General features: G+C 41.7%; 1 protein-coding gene across 1 annotated transcript in view; it reads right to left on the bottom strand.

Annotated features, from left to right (window-relative positions):
- Window positions 1–47: 47 nt before the first annotated feature.
- The window catches only part of obscnb (obscurin, cytoskeletal calmodulin and titin-interacting RhoGEF b), a 48,517-nt gene continuing 26,970 nt past the window's right edge, over window positions 48–21,594 (bottom strand). The window contains exons 42-81 of the mRNA XM_061084758.1: window positions 21,216–21,482; window positions 20,438–20,707; window positions 19,363–19,632; window positions 18,692–18,970; window positions 17,993–18,250; window positions 17,547–17,813; window positions 17,172–17,444; window positions 15,225–15,491; window positions 14,730–15,005; window positions 14,341–14,613; window positions 13,705–13,995; window positions 13,548–13,577; window positions 10,433–11,767; window positions 10,044–10,325; window positions 9,731–9,812; window positions 9,493–9,614; window positions 9,214–9,411; window positions 9,051–9,083; window positions 8,855–8,953; window positions 8,512–8,730; window positions 8,329–8,362; window positions 8,189–8,241; window positions 7,984–8,082; window positions 7,068–7,124; window positions 5,999–6,138; window positions 5,114–5,314; window positions 4,935–5,011; window positions 4,678–4,848; window positions 4,395–4,554; window positions 4,003–4,119; window positions 3,718–3,882; window positions 3,467–3,625; window positions 3,203–3,380; window positions 2,916–3,029; window positions 2,655–2,822; window positions 2,302–2,404; window positions 2,055–2,184; window positions 1,798–1,891; window positions 1,573–1,615; window positions 48–1,125 (exon numbers count right to left, since the gene is read on the bottom strand). Coding sequence (XP_060940741.1) covers window positions 48–1,125; window positions 1,573–1,615; window positions 1,798–1,891; window positions 2,055–2,184; window positions 2,302–2,404; window positions 2,655–2,822; window positions 2,916–3,029; window positions 3,203–3,380; window positions 3,467–3,625; window positions 3,718–3,882; window positions 4,003–4,119; window positions 4,395–4,554; window positions 4,678–4,848; window positions 4,935–5,011; window positions 5,114–5,314; window positions 5,999–6,138; window positions 7,068–7,124; window positions 7,984–8,082; window positions 8,189–8,241; window positions 8,329–8,362; window positions 8,512–8,730; window positions 8,855–8,953; window positions 9,051–9,083; window positions 9,214–9,411; window positions 9,493–9,614; window positions 9,731–9,812; window positions 10,044–10,325; window positions 10,433–11,767; window positions 13,548–13,577; window positions 13,705–13,995; window positions 14,341–14,613; window positions 14,730–15,005; window positions 15,225–15,491; window positions 17,172–17,444; window positions 17,547–17,813; window positions 17,993–18,250; window positions 18,692–18,970; window positions 19,363–19,632; window positions 20,438–20,707; window positions 21,216–21,482 — 8,732 coding nt within the window. The remainder of the gene's footprint in view (window positions 1,126–1,572; window positions 1,616–1,797; window positions 1,892–2,054; window positions 2,185–2,301; window positions 2,405–2,654; window positions 2,823–2,915; window positions 3,030–3,202; window positions 3,381–3,466; window positions 3,626–3,717; window positions 3,883–4,002; window positions 4,120–4,394; window positions 4,555–4,677; window positions 4,849–4,934; window positions 5,012–5,113; window positions 5,315–5,998; window positions 6,139–7,067; window positions 7,125–7,983; window positions 8,083–8,188; window positions 8,242–8,328; window positions 8,363–8,511; window positions 8,731–8,854; window positions 8,954–9,050; window positions 9,084–9,213; window positions 9,412–9,492; window positions 9,615–9,730; window positions 9,813–10,043; window positions 10,326–10,432; window positions 11,768–13,547; window positions 13,578–13,704; window positions 13,996–14,340; window positions 14,614–14,729; window positions 15,006–15,224; window positions 15,492–17,171; window positions 17,445–17,546; window positions 17,814–17,992; window positions 18,251–18,691; window positions 18,971–19,362; window positions 19,633–20,437; window positions 20,708–21,215; window positions 21,483–21,594) is intronic.

Raw genomic sequence — 21,594 nt, forward strand, 5'->3', positions numbered from 1 at the left:
CCATTTAAGACTAAGAGGGTCGTGGTACCAATTTAAAAATATTGCCTCTACTGGTTTGGATAATGGTGATCTCTAATTTGAAGAACGACTGGGTTTCCCACTGATGTGTATCCGTACGTCTGAGTTGACACTTTGGTTTTGAAGCTCTGCTGCCCGCCCTCGACCCTCTGCACCTCCGAGCAGTATGAAGGCTGCACCTCCAGCTTTGCGTGGCTCACTTGGATGGGGACGCACCTCGTTCCGCTGGCTTGAGAGACGGAGGAGGAGGAGAAAATGCTGCTGGGGAGATGCTCCTTGAAGCGACTGAAGAAGCTGCTCCTCTGCCTCGGCACAACGGGCCGGCCCACGTTGAGGAGCACCGGCTGCCCCACTGCCGAGCCGCCGATCTCCCTCTGCAGCACGGAGATCTCACAAGGCTTTTCTTCAGGAGCGTTGGAGGAGCCGTAGGACTCTCCTTCCTCCGGAACGTAGTCCTCCAAGTCCTCTAGGGTCAAAACACGATCTCCTTGTTTCAGGATGTGCGGCTCCTGCTCTCTGGACAGAATGGGGTCGTCATCGTCATCTTCAGGCTCAAAGATGACAGTTTGCTGATCGGACAGGTCGTCGCTGTCGTCTTCAGCTGGACTGAGGACGGATGAGAGCTCATGTGGCTCCTCAGAGGGAGCGCTGCCCTGCACCTCCTCCCAGGAGAGCGGCTGGCTGCTGACGTCTCCGTGCAGCTCGGCCTGCACCTGCTCCACCAGCTTGTTGTTGGAGTTGTTGGTGTTTGGGTTTTCCAGTTGAGACCTTCTGGGTCTGGAGGAAGCGGCTGCTCGATCAGAGACTGCAGGTGAGATGCCTCTCCTCCTGGGCATTCTGGGAGATTTATTGACCTTGTACTCGATGACCTCCTCCACCTCAACCCACCTGGGTTTGCTCTCCATGGCTCTGGCCTCAGCACCCTCGGGTTCAGTGACGTAGAGGGTAGGGATGGGGGTCTTTCTTGGAGTAGGCACCCTCCTCAGCCTGGCTGCAGGGGGCTCTGGGGTGGCAGTTTCAGAGCGGTGGGCTGCAGTGAGAGACAAGCCGGGGGATCTGTGCCTCCTCATACGAGGGTTCTTCACAACAGTGGTTATAGTCTCCTCGCTGGATTGAGAAGACAGATAAAGATCATATTAGAGCAACTGATGAAGAAATTCTGTGCGAAACACAGAGTTGTGCCGGTTAAAGAAGACAACACTCTGAAACCTGCCCCCCCATTTCATCACCACTATGCCAGAATCCTTTGCACTCCAGCTCTAAATACTACACAGTGTCTCGTTCATGGGGCAAGTTAAAGGAGCAAACACATGCACAAGTGCTACAAATGTCCTCTTAGCCATTGCTATGTTTTAGCAAGTGGATATCTATGAACCAATATTGTCTATATCACAAAAGCAAACTACTGCTCTAGAAAACAAGAATCCCGACTTTAGCACATTGTCTGACATCAAAATATGAAGCTACATTTCTAACTCCAGAGCAACTGTCTACATGTCCCACAGCTCAGTCACATTTCATGCATGAGGCTCATTTTAACCGAGTCACACTTACATGATGATGGTTTTCTTTGGTATTTTGGTTTCCTGCTCAGTGACTATGGAAAAAGTGGAAAGTGACAGATTTAAAAGACAAACACAGATGATCCGTCTAAACTACAGTTGAACTCAAATAGAACACATCTAGAGTTTAAACAAATTTACTCTTGTACTGTACAGCTGTCTACTGTTTCAGAACCTGGAAAAGATGATTAAACCCCTTGATGTTTGGATAAAGTACCTTCAATAGTGATGGCCTGTTCACCAGTCCGGACCAGAGCAGAGGGAAGAACTAAATCTGCTGCACACTTGGCACTGCCCAGCCGATTGGACAGCTGGAAACAAAAGAGATGTTTTTAAAGATGAGTTATTGTTGCTAACTCATGAGAGTCAGATCTTGCTTTTAAGAGCAGATAATCCTGATTGAAAGTAATTTTGTTAATATTCTAAAAGAGCATTAGTGATAGGATTCAAATATAATGTGAGTATTGTACCGACCTCACAATCGTAGTGTCCCAAGTCTCTCTCTGTCAGGTTCTTTATTATCAGGACCAGCACTCCACTACGGAGCTCACTGTACGTCTGGTACTTTTCCTGGTCAGTCAGCAGCCGGCTGTCTTTGAACCACCTTGAACAGGTAGAGATTAATATGCGGTTATACAAACAGATCTTCTATAAAATATAGTACATTTAATCAAGTTATTTTCAAGCTTTATAGGAAAAAATAGAAGTGTGGTGTCAATACCTGATCTTGGGGTTGGGGGCGCTCTGTATGACACAGGAGAATTGTGCGTCCTCACCAGCGACAAAGACAGCGTTCCTCATTTTATTCACAAAACGAGGAGGTACTGCCAGAAACACATCATGTACAATTATTAGACGTTTAAGAATCAGAAAAATTTGTCCAGATTGATGCTCTCTGAAGCAGCAGCAAAGACCACACTGTAATATTTGATACCAAAGTAAATTGACAGAGTAAATCTTTAACTGCAACAGGTCTGACCACAGTTTGACTTACTACAGCTATTTTCAATTTTGAATTATGTTTATAAAAAAAAAGTCTGCTTTTTCAGGACAGTCAAAACTTATGTCACTAACCCTGAACCGTGATCTTTCCAAGAGTGCTGGCATTGCCAGCTGAGCTTGTGGCAAAGCACATGTACTGGCCAGAATCATCAGCTGTCATGTTGTCCAGGATCAGTGTGCAGGAACCATCAAGGTCCTCGATGATGATGTGATGAGGATCTGCCTCCACTGCACGTCCATCTGTATTCAACATGTTAACACAGTTAGCCAGGAACTCAGAGATTAAAGGCCTGAATTATTTGTCTGCATTAATCTATGGGTTAAATGTCTTACCCTTGTACCAGGTGACTGTGGGTTTGGGCACTCCAGTGACTTTGCAGGCCAGTTTCACCGTCTGTCCCAGCTCTGCTGTGCAGTTTCCCAGAATTTCATCAAAGTCAGGGGGACCTAGAAAAACAGATCAATCATAAAAGGTAATGTGATAAACAAGGTAATAAGAAAGGAAAACAAACTTGTATTGTGTGTGTATGCATATTTGTGTGTGTGTGTGTGTGTGTGTGTGTGTGTGTGTGTGTGTGTGTGTGTGTGTGTGTGTGTGTGTATGCGTGTTTCCAACTCACTCCATGCAGGCATGCTGTATCGCTGCTGCAGTTCCCTGAGGTCTCTCAGCCAGGAGTTCTTGATGGTGATAGTTCGGGCCTGCAAAGTGTATTTCCTCACTGAGTCCTCCCGTTCATGCCAGATCTCAAAGGCTCGGTCATCTCCCTCCACCGTCTCATTCACATCAATGTTGTTCAGCTGCAGCAAGAAGAAGAATATACACAATATTAGGAGAGATGACAGTGAAGTAGAACGTCTCAGGGAAGAAAGTGTGATTATTTTACCTTCATCATGTTCTTAAAGACATATGATTGTGTATCAGCGTTGCTATCTCTCTTGGGTTTGCAGATGATACAGTAGTTCTTAAAGAGGAAGACGTGCCGGTGGTGACCTCTAGAGGACGACCTAATTCCAGGAGCTCCCTCCCACACTTGAAAGGGTCCCTAGTGCAAAAAAACAGATTCATAGACTGTCAAACCAAAAATCAAGCTCCTATAGTCTTCAATAAGTTCCTTAATTATAAAAAATATCCTACCTGTCTAATTGGCTCTCCAAGTACTTCCAGTGTGGCGGGATAGTTCTGGATCATGGTGACATGGTGGGTGTTCTCAGAGCGCTGAGGGAGTGCAGACACCATCGCATACGCTTCTTCCAGGAGGCAGCAGTTCTGACCATTTCTCGCCTTGTTTCGAATGAGCTCCTGAAGATGAATAAAGAGTGGTGAAACTTGATAGTGATACAGATCTAAAATCAAATGCCATACTTATACAAGTCATGAATCCTAACAGGCCAACTGCATATGCTGAGTCAGAGTTGTCACCTTGAGGAAAGCCTTGTACTTCTGAATCCTCTCCAGTGGTTGTTGCAGGTAGGCGTTGATGCTGCGTACAGGGGGACCTGCAGGGTCTGCACCAGCCTGCTCTTTCTCACTGTACTCCTAAAGTGTGAGGAAAGAAAGATTTTTAAATTTTATTAATTTAAAAGTTTCACCCAGTTTCAGTCACCCTACTGACTGGGTCGTATTATTTAAAAGTCGCAAATTACCAAATAAATGACAGCTAGTAAGACAATTGATCTGCAAATTCGTACAACAAAATAATGTTTATACTGTGGTAACAACATAAGGGGCTAAGGTCCTGACACACTGCAAAATCAACAGTAAAGCAAATAGCAAATAATAGCTCTGGTCAAACATAAGCAGCTCTGTGTCACCTTGAAGAAGCGGTGCACAGCCTTGTCACTGACTGCAGATTCTGCCTGAGGCTGACCAACAAGATACTGGAGGTACTGCTCAAAGCCCGCCTTACTCCTCAGGAAGCACATGGCAACATCATCATCTGTTTCACAGTCGTTCAACGTCGGGAGGAACGCCCTAAAAACAGAAATGCGGAGAAATTAAAGCAGAAACAATATAGAAACTAGAAAATTTCAGAAACATTTGTGCTGTTTAGCAAATCGTTTACTTAAATTAGGGCTGATAAAGAGGTGAGCTCACCTGCCGTGGAAGGACTTGATATCATCAATGTTCCTGAATATTGTTTCCTTTTGGCTGTTGACGTCAGGAGGTGCATCAGGGATGTCTGCGTGTTTCATGTGATGGGAGGTAAAGAAGTCGACCTCCTTTACAAACTCTGATTCTCCTTTTATCATCTCCTGGATCAGTTGGCTAGAGACATGAAATTCAAATTATGATGCTTTCTTTGGCTCCAGTCTTTGGTTTAAGAGTGTAGACAGTAGATAAGCTTTACTTACAATAATTTCCTCTTGTATTCACCCTCAGAAACCTCCTCTGCACTTGTCTCTGGAAGGTCACCCGCATCAGCTGAGAGCTGAAATAACACATTACCTTTAATATTGAGGTCTTTAAAAGGCCTCAAAACACTGAGTGAGGTGTATGATGTTGAATCAGTGGCTGAAGTCTCGTGACATACTTTTAGTTTCTTGTCCAAGTAGGCAGGTGAGACCCAGCCTTGGCGGGACGGTGTCATTTTGGTCGGTTTGGTTCGGACCAACCACTTGAGTGGATGAGCTGAGTCCAGAACCTCAACGTACTGTCCCTCCTTCAGAGAGATCGATTCTTTGCTTGCTATGGTGGGGTTATAGTCCGCTGTTGCCACGTAGATATCAAACATCTGTAAAAATATATGTAAACACGAGGTTTAAAAAAAACCGGTTGTGATAAGATTACATAAACTTGGTATTCTCTGAAGCAGCTTATTCTTGAACAGTTGAAGTTTTTCTGCCATTAGTACATTCCTGACATATTTATTATTTGTTTAGATTTTTGAAATGATTCCTTAATTTCCCAAATAAAAGATTTGAATTACATATTGATATTAAGATTAGATCTTTGATTCTCGTGTCCATTTGTTAGAAGGAGATGACAGACTAGACAGCATAGGTATGAGTGTTTTATTTATTAACAATAAACTAAAAACAGATAATTTCAAGTCAAATTTTGAATCTGTTTAGTATCACCGTCATCTAAATATTTTACTTCAGGAAATAATCTCTTCTAGAGATGGTCTGCTTGTATTTAGATTGTATTTTATGTTCATTCTGAGGCTGTAGTTTGTAGCCTACGTGTTTCTTATACTCTTCATCTCCATTTATGTTCATAAGATGCTAAATATAATCATAATTCCAGTCTTAAAATCTACCATAAAATTAAGTCAACACACAAATTACTAAGGGTGGTCTCAGCAAATTAAAACACTGCAGGGATATTATGTAATATCAGGTCTTAATCAGATTCAATAAAATGAATTATAGAATAACGTTATGGTCCACAAATCTTGATGATTTTCATATCTCACCTCCCCCCTGGCGTCGCCCTCATCAGACTCCGAGGACGAGTCAGCGATGAGGGAGGGAGGACGAGAGCGACCGTGATGAGGTGAAGGAGATGGAGTCTTGGTCTCATCGTCACTGTCACCGCCAGGTACTCGTAACGAAGCTGGGGCAGAAAGGATGAAGGGAGATGATAACAGGAACACAGCAAAGTTGCACAGAGAATTTAAACATGTAGCATTAGTCTTACATTGCTGTAGAAGTTATTAGAATCCAAAACACTCAATTTCTCAGCTCAAAGCCACATTTCAAGTAAAAACTGAATGCTGCATTTAATGTTTGTATGATTTGAGATTTCACAGAAATTGTTATACAGATAAAAACTCCAGAACAATAACGTCACTTGAAATATTCCTAACCACTATTGACTGTGTTAGTGTTGTCACGACATGCAAAAGAAAACTACAGAAGAGCCCAAAAGAATATTGTCCTAGCTCTTTACATACATGTCTGTGAACATGTATTCAAGCTAGATGTTGAAACCATACACTGTGAATAAAGATGGATGGCACGTCTCCACTTCCTCCATCTATATAGAAAAGCGTCATTTGGAGCATATTGCAATTGCCATCGGGGGGGATGGAGCCACAGTGTTGAGCCGATACACACACTCAACATTCGCGAGTCAGTCTCAGTATCAAACAACCAAACTCAGCAGAAACATACATCAGTGTTATAAGAACTACATAAATTGAGAGGAACCATCTTTGAGAAAAATCTATTTGACGTGTGATCCATGTCCCATCCACTAACAAAGAGGAGTTGGGGTTTGTTATCATTACCATGGCCAGCCACCAGGGGGCAATAAAATGCTTTGGCTTCACTTTTGATGAGCTGTATATGTGTTGTCCATCTTTACATACAGTCTATGGATGAAACCAATAAGGAAAAGTCTCCTGCTGATGCACAGACAAGATAACATCTTTTTCTGTCCAAACTGCTTGTGACCACGCTCAATGAGAGTGTCTCCCTGAGTCATGTTCCTTGTAGAAAAAAGTATAATTATTATGAAGCTGATGCATTTGGGATACATACTGGTATTTTTGGGCCAAGATTTCATCCACTGGAGCACTTCGTGATTCTGTAAGCTGTCTGAATAACAAATTAATGGTTGTATAAGCATTTAATTTGTTTGGTGGATGTAGAAGTGGTGAAGGAAAGATGTCTGTGTGAATAGATTAGAGGTTTTGAGTCACAAACACATGGATAAAGCAAAACATGCTGAAGAAACAAGCACAAAAAAAACAGCAAAAGACGTCTGATAGGTTTGGTGTCAATCCTAAATTGCTGGAGAGTGGATTCAAATTCAAGAATTGAAGTGTTAAAACTTTCAGAGGAATCAATTCTTGAATTATCAGAATGAATTCACTGAATTCAATCTAACTTGACTGTCAGAACACTGTTTCCAACATATAATAATTCACATGTAATACGTGGATTATGCATTGTTAGCATCAGCAAAGCCATTCACAACCGCTTGCATGTTTTTTATGCAGCATCAGAAAATTAGTTTCCTCTGGGATGAAAACTTTGATTACAGGGCGTTGGTTACATATATCTGTTATCTGTTATATGACTTCTAGCTTGCTGCATGTATAGTGAGTAAATGATTTCACACCGAGTAAGTGATTTTATCTCACTCCCTTTCTTTATTATTATTATTAGCCGAACATGCGGGTTGAGTGTTTATCATTTACTGGCTAAATATCTTCTCTGGAGCTGGAATATCTTCCTGTGTCCGTATTATAAGATAAGCTGATTTTCTTCAACTGAACTAGACAATACATTTGATCAACTATGATTCAACAACAAAACATTTAATTACTTTAAATCGCTGGTCTTATCTCGGCTTTATCTGAGTCTAATTATTTTAAGCTGTTTTAATTTCTATTAAAACTAATAATCTAATGTTTTATTGTAAAGATAAAATTGATCCATAACATAGACTTACCTTGAGTTATCTTGGCTGATACCATTTCAGTGATCTGGGTGGTGAGTTTCATAAGGAATTCCTCTGTTCCTACTTCACCTAGGTACGGGACTTTTACCTCTTAAGGTGGAAAACAGGGGACAGGTGAATAACAAAGAGGAAGAAACACAATAAATATGATGTATTTATTACCACAAACAAAGATATAACAATAAATTAGTCTTACCTTTTCCACTGCTAGCCTCTCCCTCTGGGGGACTGATTGTAATCCCAAGAACCCTGAGGGGAATTAAAGGGTAAATTTTATTTTCTGATATTTTATATTTGTACACAAATTTCCATTCTGAATTTCAAGGATAAACTTACTCTGAAGCTTTAGTCTCTGTCTTTTGTTGTAATGCTACAGAAAAAAGGGGGACACATACATTTGATTACTATCAAACCCAAAACAAACTCTTAGACAGTATGAGGTTTGCTTTGAGATTTAAGATCCTCTCATGACCATCTTAAGTTACACATTAAGTGCGCGGTTGTTTTTGTTTTCCTTACTCTCATCCACCTCGAGGTGGGCCGTGCAGATGGACTGTCCTGCTCTGTTTGTAGCGATACAGGTGTAGGCGCCAGTGTACTCTGTGCCCACATCCATCAGGATGAGGCTGTGCTGGCGTCCAGAGCTTGCTATTTTATACCCCTTGGTATCAGGCTTAATCCACAGGACATCCTCCAATGACTCCTCCTTTAGCCAGGAGACCATGGGCGTTGGAGACCCTGAAAGGTAAAGGTCAGAACGGTGAACTTGGAGTAAAATGCAAAATGATGGAAAACTTAAGAACTCATTCAAATCTTGAGTCGCATCATTGAGATCTGATCCTGGGATAAGAAGTGAACAAACCTTCTACTCTGACAGACAACGTAATGCTCGCTCCTTGTTTCACCTTCCTGTTGCTGAACCTTTCGAGGAAGCGTGGTGGCACCAGAGGTTCTTTGGAGTCTGAGAACAGTGTAGAACCAGAGCACTGTCACATATTATACAGTATTTTAAATACTAACGTACCCGGAGCCAAATGTGTAGATAAAAGTTAAGTTACCTTTCTTATCTAGTGGCATCATCTCCCCTGGACCTGTTACACAACACAAGTGTTACTGTGTCTGTGAACATCTTAATTACAATTTGTAAGCTCTAAATGATTTTAAATATTATTTCTCCTGCCCTTTTTGTATTGTCAACATTTTCAGCTTTTGCATACATACCCAGAACCATCAGTCTGGCAGAGGAGTAAGCAGAACCTGCTGAATTAGTGATGTAAGCAGAGTACTCCCCCATATCGTCTTTCTTCACCTCCAGAATCTGCAGGCCGTGAATATCTCCGACTGTTAGTAACAGGATCCTATTTGAGGGCCGCAGAGGGTGGCCATCTTTGAACCAGTACAATCTGGGTTTTGGGAAGCCTGAGAGAAAATAGATCGTATTCTAAAATGATTGGCAATTTTGTGTTAGTTGACATTATAAGACCATTTAAACAAACTTACCTTTTACTTTAAGTTGCATTTTAGCAATAGGTGAACCTGGACAAACACGAACATCATGAAGCTCCTCCACAACTTGTGGTAACTGATCATCCTCAGCCACAGACTCAAAAGTGTCAGTTTCCCTGTACGAGAACAGCAGCATAGATTACTTCAAGTATTATTTGTCATGCAAATATTATAAGATACGTTTATTAAAACACCTTTCTAGAACTTAGTAAAGAGTTCATAGTTTATTCACCTGGAGATGTAGCCTTTGGCACTCATATATGAGGATGTCTCAGTGGCATCAGCAGCAGTGTCATAATCTGAGCTGCAAGACACTGATGGAAAATGTTGATGTTCAGCATTATACAATCATCAGGGACATAAGGGACAATGGGTTCATCACTGTACATCATTCTGTAATTTTATTTAAAGGCAGTTTGAGTTTTGGACTTTTAATTTGAAAAACAAGTAAAACAGATAAATAAACAGGCATTTGCAACTACTCTTGACTCACAAGAATTGGTAAAAGATACATGTATTTGTGAATGTTATACATGTTCACTTACTGTCAACCCTGAGTTCAGCCTTAGTGGCTGCAAGGCCGCTGCTGTTTTCAGCTGTGCAGCGATAGACACCCATGTCAGTGGGCAGCACAGTGGTGATGATGAGTTGGTGGCAGCCCTCCAGATCTTCATTTATCATATAATGGTCATTTTCCTCCAGCACTTTGCCATCTTTGAACCAGCGAACAGTTGGAGGAGGCTTGCCAATCACAACACAGTCAAAGCTGACTGGATAACCATCTGGAACGTCCTGGCTTTGTAGCTCTGTCAGAAAAACTGGGGCAGCTGGATAACAAGACCAAGAAGAAAGTAAAGTTAAAAAAATGGCTGAATAAAGCATGAATCAGCACTAAACTGTCGTTAGGTACAAAGACTTGAGTACAAAGTCTTACCCTGGGCTCCAGCCATGAATGCAGGAGGTTGTCTGTCTTGTGTGGGGGTCTGTGTGCCATCTTGGATGTAGCCCACCTTTTTAATTCTCAACTCCACTCTAAGAGGCCCCGCCTGCTGGATGGTTGTCTCTACAGGAACCCCGTGGATTGTAAACATCTCCTGGAATCTCTTAGAGGCGACTTCAGCCTCTGTCCGTGAATCAAAGCGAATGTAGATGTAATTGTCATCCTCACGGTAAGACTGAGGATCTGGGGCTCGCAGGTCTCCTTCATCCGCACTGACAAATGGTTCTTCCTCAACATCTGGTGGGAGACATGTACGCAACAGGCGGCGGAGACGTCTGCTCGCCTTCCTCAGTGACTCGTCCATCTCACTGCCTGAGGAGCTCTCAGGCTCACTGTCCGCACTGTAGCCCACCGTCAGTGGGCGTCGCCCAGAGGATTCTCTCACTGTCCCTACTGTGACCTTACCGCTATGAGAGTTGACTCCATACTTGTTGGTGACTTCACAAGTGTAAACTCCCGTATCCTTTGTGGTGATGGCAGTGATGACCAGTGAGCAAGTGCCGTCGTTATAGATATCAATATGGTGGTGCTTGCCATCCGTTAGTGGTTCACCGTCCTTCAGCCAGCGCACCTTTTCAGGTTTACCTTCCGCCACACATTCCAGATGGATGGTGCCATTCGGTTCTTTGGTCTGATCTTTGAAGACATCTTTGAAGACAGGACGCATGTCCTTACGGGCCTTGTACCCCTTGAAGGCAGCTTGAATTTTGATGGCAGCTTCTCTGAGCTCAGGCTCATCCTCTTTACTGATCTCCATGATGTCTGTCTCCTCTGTAGTCACCTGTTTAGTATCTGTCTGATGAACTGTAGTTGTTTTCACTTCAGTTTGCTGCACTGTTTTCTGATCAGCCATCTGGAAATGTGCAAAGAACCTCTCAGTGGTCATTGTGTGTCCTTCATTGACGGCTGTGACAGAAGATGTGCTGCTCGTCTTGAGGTAGGACACAAGTGTTGCACCCCCTGAAAGAGATTGATCCTCAGAGCTGGTGCACAAGTTGGACTCTGTCTCCTTCTTAGACACAATGGCCTGCTCCTTCTCTTCAGATTTTGTTTCCACTGTCTCTGAGGACTTTGGATCCTTCTGGTCAGATTTCTTTTTACCATCCTCTTCAGGTTGTTCAGTGATGGAGTCCAAAGTGGGCTCTCGACTCATGCGACGTTTCTTAGCTGAAGCCTCCCACAGCTCATGGACATCACCTTCCTCAGCAGCCTCTGGAGGCAGATTGGGCTGTCCCAGGGCCTCTGGCCCCTCCGGTTTTACCTCTGTACCTATAAACAAAATTTTCAATCTTACTTTAACAATTGTTTAAAGAAAAATGTTCTTTAAGAGGGATATGAATGTGGAAGTGTTTAACTATAATAGAATTTGTAGGATAAATATAAGAAACCTAAATAACAACTACATTGTCTTACCTGGAGTAGTTGGTGGCGGTGTAGGTGCCTCTGTGTAACATTAAGAAAACAAACCCACATAATATAATAGTTCAGTCATTTAGACATTAGATATAGCGACTTGAATTAAGTCAACAGTGCTCATTTGTTTTCTACATTTGTTGAGGTATAAAATTAATTTTAATTTCTAAGTTTGTGAGTTATATAAAACTGCAGGAAAGGTTGCTGAGTGGGTGGTGTGTGTTTTAAAGGTAGGCTACATCCATGGTAACGGCAATAACTTTTGACTGTAGATGAAAAACATCATGGCAAATGACATATTCTTTAATAACATATCATGAATTTCTGTCACATAATCATATCTTAAGAGCTGTACAACTGAAGCAAGTGTTACGATCCATCAGTAAAGGCAGTTCAAGAATTGAAAAAAACTAAACTTGTTGAAAGAAAAATATTCTTTGAGAGGGATATGAATGTGGAGGTGTTTGACTACAATATAATTTGTAGGATAAATTTAAGAAACCTACATAACAAATAAATTGTCTTACCTGGAGTAGTTGGCGGTGGTGTAGGTGCCTCTGTGTAACATAAAGAAAACAAACACACATAATATGATAGTTCAGTCATTTGAGCCATAATAAGCCAAATGTCTTGGTGTGCATTAGAAATAGCGACTTGACAAATTAAGTCAACAGTGCTCATTTGTTTTCAACATTTGTTGAGGTATAAAATTAATTTTCTTTTCTAAGTTTTGTGAGTTTTATAAAAATGCAGGAAAGGTTGTTGAGTGGGTGGTGTGTATTTTAAAGGTAGGCTACATCCATGGTAACGGCACTAACTTTTGACTGTAGATGAGAAACGTCATGGCCAATGACATATTCTTTAATAACATATCATGAATTTCTGTCACATTATCATATCTTAAGCACTGTACAACTGAAGCAAATGTTACGATCCATCAGTAAAGGCAGTTCAAGAATTGAAAAAACTAAACATGTTGAAAGAAAAATGTTCTTTGAGAGGGATATGAATGTGGAGTTGTTTAACTACAATATACAATATAATTTGTAGGATAAATATAAGAAATCTACATAACAAATACAGTGTCCTACCTGGAGTAGTTGGTAGCGGTGTAGGTGCCTCTGTGTAACATAAAGAAAACAAACACACATAATATGATAGTTCAGTCATTTAAGCAATAATAAGCCAAATGTCTTTGTGGGCATTAGAAAAAGCGACTTGACAAATGAAGTCAACAGTGCTCATTTGTTGAGGTATAAAATAAATGTTCTTTTCTAAGTTTTGTGAGTTTTATAAAAATGCAGGAAAGGTTGTTGAGTGGGTGGTGTGTATTTTAAAGGTAGGCTACATCCATGGTAACGGCACTAACTTTTGACTGTAGATGAGAAACGTCATGGCCAATGACATATTCTTTAATAACATATCATGAATTTCTGTCACATTATCATATCTTAAGCGCTGTACAACTGAAGCAAATGTTACGATCCATCAGTAAAGGCAGTTCAAGAATTGAAAAAACTAAACATGTTGAAAGAAAAATGTTCTTTGAGAGGGATATGAATGTGGAGTTGTTTAACTACAATATAATTTGTAGGATAAATATAAGAAATCTACATAATAAAATACAGTGTCCTACCTGGAGTAGTTGGTGGTGGTGTAGGTGCCTCTGTGTAACATAAAGAAAAAAAACACACATCATATAATAGTTCAGTTATTTGAGCAAAGTAAGCCAAATGTCTTGGTGCGCATTAGAAATGTTGCTTCCAGATGAACTGAACAACACATCCACTCACCAAGCTGCACAGTCTGAGGCAGCTCGACAGGCTCTCCAGTCCCAGCTATGCTGATGGCTGCCACTCTTAACCTGTAGCCACTCCCGGGGATAAGATTTTCAACCAAAAACTCTGTGTTACACACGGGTTCGGGCTGACACGGAAGCCAGAGGGCGCTGTCTACCAGCCGCAACTCCACTCTGTAGCCAAGGATAGGACTCCCTCCATCATGTAGTGGAGTGAACCAAGAGAGGGTTATAGACTGCTTGGTCTTACTGAGGACTTCTGGGTCCTCTGGGGGATCGGGTACAGCTGTGGGGAAGAAAAGCAGCTCATATGAACACTGAGGAAAAAATACACAGAAATCAACCTTTCAATGTCTGCCGTCAATAGTTGTATAAATTCTATAGTACAAATGGACTGAAAAAGGTCTGATAAAATGCAGCGATGCTCCTAGTTTGAATTGAGCTGAGGATGCTGTCGTTATTTAGTACAGTATGTGTCTTTACCACTAATCTGTGGTATGAAGACACAGAGGTTTAGAGGATAAGATAATGCCTTTGTAACATAAAATCAAAATTCAGCTGTACAATATCCAATAAAGGCAAACATGATCAAAAATGGAGATTCATTCTTATATACTTGAAAAACACTTACTGATGATAGTGAGCTTGGCCAAAGAGAGAGCATCTCTAGCAGCAAATGTAATTTCCTGCTGGGGCAGAAGTGGTGCATGTCTCAGGACAAGGCGATAGGAGCAGCCGTCAGCCCTCATGGCCCAGAGATCGCTGGGCTTGAGCTCAACCCCGTTAGCATACCAGGCTACTTCTGCCACTGGGATGGGCTCAGTCAGCTCGACACAAAATTCAACCTTCTCTCCCACGGCAGCGACTTTGTCTTCCAGACCCTTCACAACATCCAGCTGCCATCCTAATGATAGAAATCCATAGAATTGAACGTAAAAGAAACAGTTACAGTAATGAAAGAATTTGTGATTTATACATTATTTTTATAAATACAACTTCAAAGTCTTCTAGCGTTCTCACCCTTGACAGAGAGTTGTGCAGATGTGGATGATGTCCCAGCTTTGAACGTCACTGTGCAACTGTCTTTAACGTGCAACTCCTTCAGCAGGAGCAGGTGACGACGGCCACTCTCAAATGACACAATCTCAACATTACGAGATTCCTTCACTGGTTTGCCGTCGAGAAACCAGTGGCAGTCTTTGCTCTCGGGACGAGACAGGGCACACTCGAATAGTGTTTCACCTCCATCGAAGGTTTCTGCATTCTCCAGGCCCTGAACAATAGTTATAGGTTTCCCTGTAGAAGGCAACAGGAAAATGAGAAGAGAGAAAGAGCACACTTAAAAAAGATTTTCAGACAGCTGCAGTGTTAAGACATCAACTCAAATGGGATTTTGCCAACACACAACACAGTCTTTGTGATGATCATTTTATTTGGCCAAAGTAATGTTAGCTTTTAGGGAGCAGAGGAGATTCCCTAAAGGTCGGTGGTCTTTCCATGTGGAGGGAAGCTCACCTTCCACATGAAGTGAAGCTACCACACTGGTCCCCTCTGCCTCACAGGAGTATGTGCCCTTGTCCCCAGTGGACACGCTGCTAATGTACAAGCGAGCCACATTCCAGTCCTGCTCCACCAACACCCTTCGGCCATCAGGCTGCAATGGCTGCCCGTCTTTCTTCCACTGAGCCTTGACCGGCCGTGAATACTGGCAGATGAACTCAGCCGGTTGGTTTTCGACCACACAAAGGTCCTCCATCTCGCTCACCACTTCAACCGTGGGATCTGAGGTTGGGGTCAGGGGTCATAGGGTCAAACCTTGACCATGAGATATAACGATATATACAATGCAGGACATGCCGGATGACGGATGGGCTTTATAACCACCAAAAGTAATGTGAATGAGAATAATAAGAACTTAAAGATTGTCCAATACAAACCACATGTGCCATGGGAAACTATGTTTCAATGTTCACTGTGACAAGTGTATTGTATTGTATAAGTATCCAGGGGGTCAAAAAGCCCAACAGTCAAGATTCAGGGTAATGGTCACAACCAAAGGCCAAGAAGAGCTGACAGCTAATGAGAAGTCAGGGTATACAAGGACAGAAGTGATGGATCAGGGAGGCGTAGGTAGGTTAGCAGTTTTAGTGCTTGAGGGTTAGGGCCACGGCTTAGTGCGATGGGACGGTAGAGGTGGAATATGAGTATACAACAGCGCCGGCCAGCATGGATTGGTGGAGCAGCACTTTACCAACACAACATTTGTAGTCAAACTTAAACATCACCAAAACCAAACCTAATATATTATTAACTGTCTCAAATCAGACTCACTCATTATTTATATTACCAAGGCATATTTATATTCTGTTAGGGCTGCACAGTTAACCATATAATAATCATGATCCTGCATTTGGCTTTTGAAATCTTAGCAGCAGCAAGAAACCTAGGAGGTCTTTGAACCAACAACAATATCCAACGTAGGCAGCAGCCTCAACACACGACTGACCAAGCTGTCAGGGACACTAGGAACAACAGCGACTTGACAAATGAAGTCAACAGAGCTCATTTGCTTTCAACATTTGTTGTGGTATGAAATTCCTTTTTGTATCTATGTTCTGTGAGTTATATAAAATTGCAGGAAAGGTTGTTGAGTGGGTGGTGTGCATTTTAAAGGTATGCTACATCCATAGTAACAGCACTAACTATTGACTAGATAAGAAACGTCATGGCAAATTACATATTCTTTAAAAACATATCATGAATTTCTGTCACTTAATTATATCTAAAGATCTGTACAACTTAAATACACTACACCTGAAAATGAATGAATGTTTAAACAAAATTATTATGATTCTGAGTCATTATCATGATTATCATATTACCACTTTTCGCAGCCCGAATTACAACACACTGCCAGGATTCTAAGAGAATCCAAAAAGATGAATAACTAATAAATTGTTTCTGTTAAAATGAATGATATATTGGTGTCTTGGTTTAGATGCTACTCTACTCTACTCCAACAAAACTTTGCTGTGGTGCTGCACCCAGTTGTAGGTTTTAGTTGTGTCAAATCATATGGCACGAAACTCAATATTATCATTATCATTATTAATGAAATTAGGAAAAATGCTTCTCATGCATGACAGAGCACTGAAATGTCAAATTTCATATATTAAGTTATAACTTTCTATGCAACCCTGCAAACAACTATTGTAATACATGGTGTATTCACTCATCTTTTTCAAGAGGAATTACACCAGATTTTGTTAATGCAAATAAGAGATAATTCAGTACATTTTAGTCTTGTGTGCCTCTTAATTAATAATAAATATGATAAATGCCAATTCCTGGACTGTAAATTGTAGTTACAACATCACATTCTTGGATTAAAAATAAGCTTCAGGGTTAAAAAAGGAGTTACTGCTCCTCACAGTCTCTCAAGGTTTTCTTGCAACATGATACCTTTGACTAAGAGCTTGGAGCTTGATGTTAAACTGCCAGCTTTGAACGTGACAGTGCCAGAGTCGTCTGTGGCCAGGCTCTTTAAGGTCAGTGTGTAGATGTGGCCCTGGCTCAGCCCTATCTCACTAAAAGGGCTGTTTTCCAACAAGGTGCCATCCAGCCACCACTGCACCTGGCCAGGTGCCCTAGCAGACAGCTGGCAGGAGAAGGTTGCCCATTCCCCAACAAAGACGTCGGTGGTCTTAAGACCACAAACAATGAAGACTTCTTTCACTGTTGAGTGAAAAATACACATATGCACAAACTGAGCCTAAAAACGTACGACATAAAATGCACAATAAAAGGACAAACACAACAGTATTGTAGGAAGGCTACCTTGCACAGCCAAAGAAGATGTAGTGAGCTGGTCTCCTGCGTCACAGGTGTAGTAGCCACTGTCTTCAGGATCCACGTTACTTATACAGAGCTCTCGAATGCACCCTTCCTGCCTCATCTTATACCTCTTACCGGGCTCGAGGACAATGCCTCCTTTCCTCCACTCAACACAAACACCTGGCTTAGACACCTCACAGCGCAGGGTAGAATCATCACCCTCTATGGCATCCTCGTTCTTTAGCTCTTTCCTGAAGAACACTGGGGCACCTGGTGAGAATGTAAAATGGTAAAGTTTTGCGTCAGATGTTGAAGTGACAAGATCATCAAGAGCATCTCTGAGGGCCTTCATAAGAAAGTCTTGCTGATGCACACAGATGCCAGACTGGGTGTGTGGGTGAGGGAAGTGGAGGTTCAAGAATATTTTTAGAGGAAGTGTCATTCTTTACCTTCCACGGTCACCGTGACCTCACATTGAACATCTCCAGTGTCACACGTGTACACTCCTGAGTCCTCAGGCAACCCGTTGAGGATGCAAAGCTGGTGGAAAGCTCCATTCTTCTTCAGGTCATACTTGAGACCTGCTTGGATGGCCACGTTGTTTCTGATCCAGGTGACTGTGGCCTTGGGGTCAGAGATGGTGCAGGCCAGAGTGACAGTTTCACCCTCGATTACCAAAGTGTTGTGCGGCTTCTCTACGATTTTCACTGTAAATGTGGAAAACCCGTAACGAGATTTATTATCAGAAACATTTATGTGTAGTCTTCTTTTTCTGGATAGCTTTTGCATTAATTATTAACAAATAATAAAGCATGCACTGTTTAGGATATCCTACCACTCAATTTAAAGCAAAGTGAATCACGAAATTTTATCAGAAATAGATCTAGTGTCATTAAATGAATTATAATAAGACAAAAATGTTATAATTAAAGTACTGAAAAACTTAAGAGTTAGGTACTTTGTCTCCTTTAGTTGTATTAGTGTAACTAACAAATATTATTAATTGATGTTAAGAATGGAGAATTACAGTTAGAATGTGGAAGATGACAGTGCAGCAGATTTTAATTTGCCAAGACAAAGCTGTTTGGTAGTCGATGGAGATGGATGTGAGGATTCAATTCTTCAAGTGACCATGTCATCCTCTTTACCTTTGGGTTTCTCCTCCACCAGCAGACAGGCCACAGTTTTCTCTTCTCCCACTACGAAGGCAACATCTCCTGATTCCTCCGTGGTTACCATCTTCAGGGTCAAGCGGTGCACTCTGCCCTGGCTGCTCATTTGATTCAAATCATTATTCTGGAGGAGGTTGTCTGCGAGCCACCATTCCCCGTTTGTCACGCCCGAGTGTGACAGCTCAACTTCAAAGACTGCATCCTGCCCAGTGGTGACAGTGATATCGTAGAGTTCTCGGATGATGCGCACACGCTCTGATGGGGGAACGGGATCATGGTCAGTGATTAGACCTCTGCAAACCTTCCAGAAGGCAGCTACTATGAGGGTGCATCCGTTATAAAGAAACTAATTTTAATATTTACTTAATATTTGTCAAATATTTAGTTAAAGACTAAGTTAAAATATTTTAAATGAAACTGAAAACAAATTGTATTTCCTGCATTCACAACTTAAATGTTATGACTCCAACCACATTCAAGTCAGCATCAGATGATACGAAATCATCCCAACAAACGTATTAAACTCATAACTCTACAACTGTGAAATCGAAGAGAATAAGCGTGATCCACTACTTGGGAATGGCATGGATGGATGGGAAATAAACTTCGGCAGGGATGAAGATGAGAGGACATAGATGTGCTGTTACCTTTCACAGTCAGGGTAGCAGTGCTCTTCTTGTCCCCTGCTTGGCTGGTGTAATCTCCACTATCCTCCACTTTCAGCTTGTGTATAACCAGGGTGTGAGTGGCTCCTCCTTGCTCAATGGTGTACTTCTCCCCGTGGGCGAGTTCAGACGTGCCCTTGCGCCAGGTTACCTTGCAATCAGGGCTGGATGTTTCGCAGGACAGGGTGACTTTGCCTCCTTCTGTGGCCTCTTGACTTTCCAGCTCCTTCTTGAATAACACTGGAGCAGCTGCTAGAAATTAATTAAATTAATATTAATCAGGATGGTTTATCCAACGCTTTTCAGAGGCAAACACAGCCACCACAACACATACTGTACTCAGAAGTGACCATATTTATACCCACAATTTCCATAATTCCATACAAAAGACAAGCTTAAAACAGAACATCAACAGCACTGTTAAACACATAGTTAAACTACACCTAAAAATAAAAAAAGGGTACCGTAAAACTTTACTGCACATTAATCATTTAAACTATTGCAGAGTACATTTGGTTTAGTCAGTTTCATTATAGTGTAGTAAAGGGAATGGAAGAGTGAAACTATTGGAGTTTAACAGCCAATTACATTGCAGGATCAAACTTTAAGTTATTTCTATAAATTGTAAAAGTAAAAAAACTGAAATGCAAGTGCAGAATATAAGAATGAAAGGGAAACATATTGATCAGTGTGACCCATATGTACGTTGCAATTTAAAAACAAGGTGTAAAAGGAAAGGGGATTGTGGTTAGTTCAAATTCAATGGATAGAGAGTTGATCAAGATATACTGTAGAATTACGAAGGGATATGCTGTTAACACGTGGTATTAATGAGAAAGTGACACACGATCGTTGAACAAGTCAAACAAAAGTGAAAGAAAAGCCATTACAAGTAAATCACAAGAATCCAGGTCTTGTGATTTTTTGTAGGAACTTTTTGAAAAGATAGAAAGTTGACGTCCAACGAGACAGATGACAGAAAAGAGATGAACAGAAATCCAGATGTTGCTGTAGAAGCAGAAGACTCTTGCCTCAATGGGCCAAATGTTTCTCTCACCTCTGACTGTGAGAGAAGCCGTTGAAGTGTGGTTTCCCACAGTGAAAGTAACTGTTCCTGAGTCGGTTGTGGTGACGCCTCTGAGTGTGAGGCTGTGTACTCGGCTCTCAGTCTTGATCAGGTTCATTTCATTATTCTGTAGTGGGACGTCCTGGAGTTTCCACTGGGCCAGAGGAGCCTCCTCATGAGAGAGCAGACACTCAAAGTGGACATCTTCCCCCTCATAGACAACTGAGCTCTCCAAGAATTTCAGTATGGTAATCTCGACCTCTGTTTGGCAAATACATGTCAGCAAAATAGTTAGATATTTGTTGTATGAAATCAGCAAATGCTTGACAAAGATATAGCTGAGGTTCTGCTTGGCTGTGATCAAAGTGTGATTGAATTTATACCGATTTCCGTCAAGCTGTTATTTAATACCAAGTGAAGATAAACAGAGTAGGGTGTGTTAATTTTAGTGAAGGGGAAGGAGAGATGGGTGCAAGTGATGAGATGAGATCAGTGATCGAGCTCAACAAAAAAGTGCTTGTGCATATAAGTGAACAAGTGCTTTGAAAGCAGTGAAGGGGCAAAACAAAACCACACGTGGGATGAGAAGCAATGCTTGAATATCAAAATTCAGTCAAGAAGACCCAACACCTGATCTCCAGATGAAAGATTGATACATTTCACACTCAAGCGTTGCTTTGTGAGAAGACAATCAACAAGAGGGAGTGACTAGAGACACTGAAAGACGTGACTCCAGAGAGAAAGACACTCTTACAAAGACAGAGCCTACCCTGCACAGTGAGGACAGCTGACGTCCTTCGACTGCCTGTATCACAAGAATATTCTCCAGAGTCAGCTCCTTGCAGTTTATAGATGACAAGCTCCACTACAGTCCCTTCCTGTTTCAGGTGGTACTTGCTGCTGGAGACCAGCTCTCTGTCACCATGCCTCCAGACAACAATTGCACCGGGTTTTGTGGTCTCGCAGCGAAGAATAGCGACCTCCCCTGCCTGTCTTTCAACCTTCTGCAGCTGAGTTTTGAAAAGGACAGGCTGGGCTGCAGGGGAGGAAAATAAAGAATTGACAAGAAAACAAAATTAAGAGATTTGAGAGAAAACTGGTACCCTATATAAATATAAAGGTAAAACTATCCAAATCTTGTAGTCTCA

This window comes from Limanda limanda, chromosome 13 (assembly GCF_963576545.1).
Source record: "Limanda limanda chromosome 13, fLimLim1.1, whole genome shotgun sequence".
Classification (NCBI taxonomy): domain Eukaryota; kingdom Metazoa; phylum Chordata; class Actinopteri; order Pleuronectiformes; family Pleuronectidae; genus Limanda; species Limanda limanda.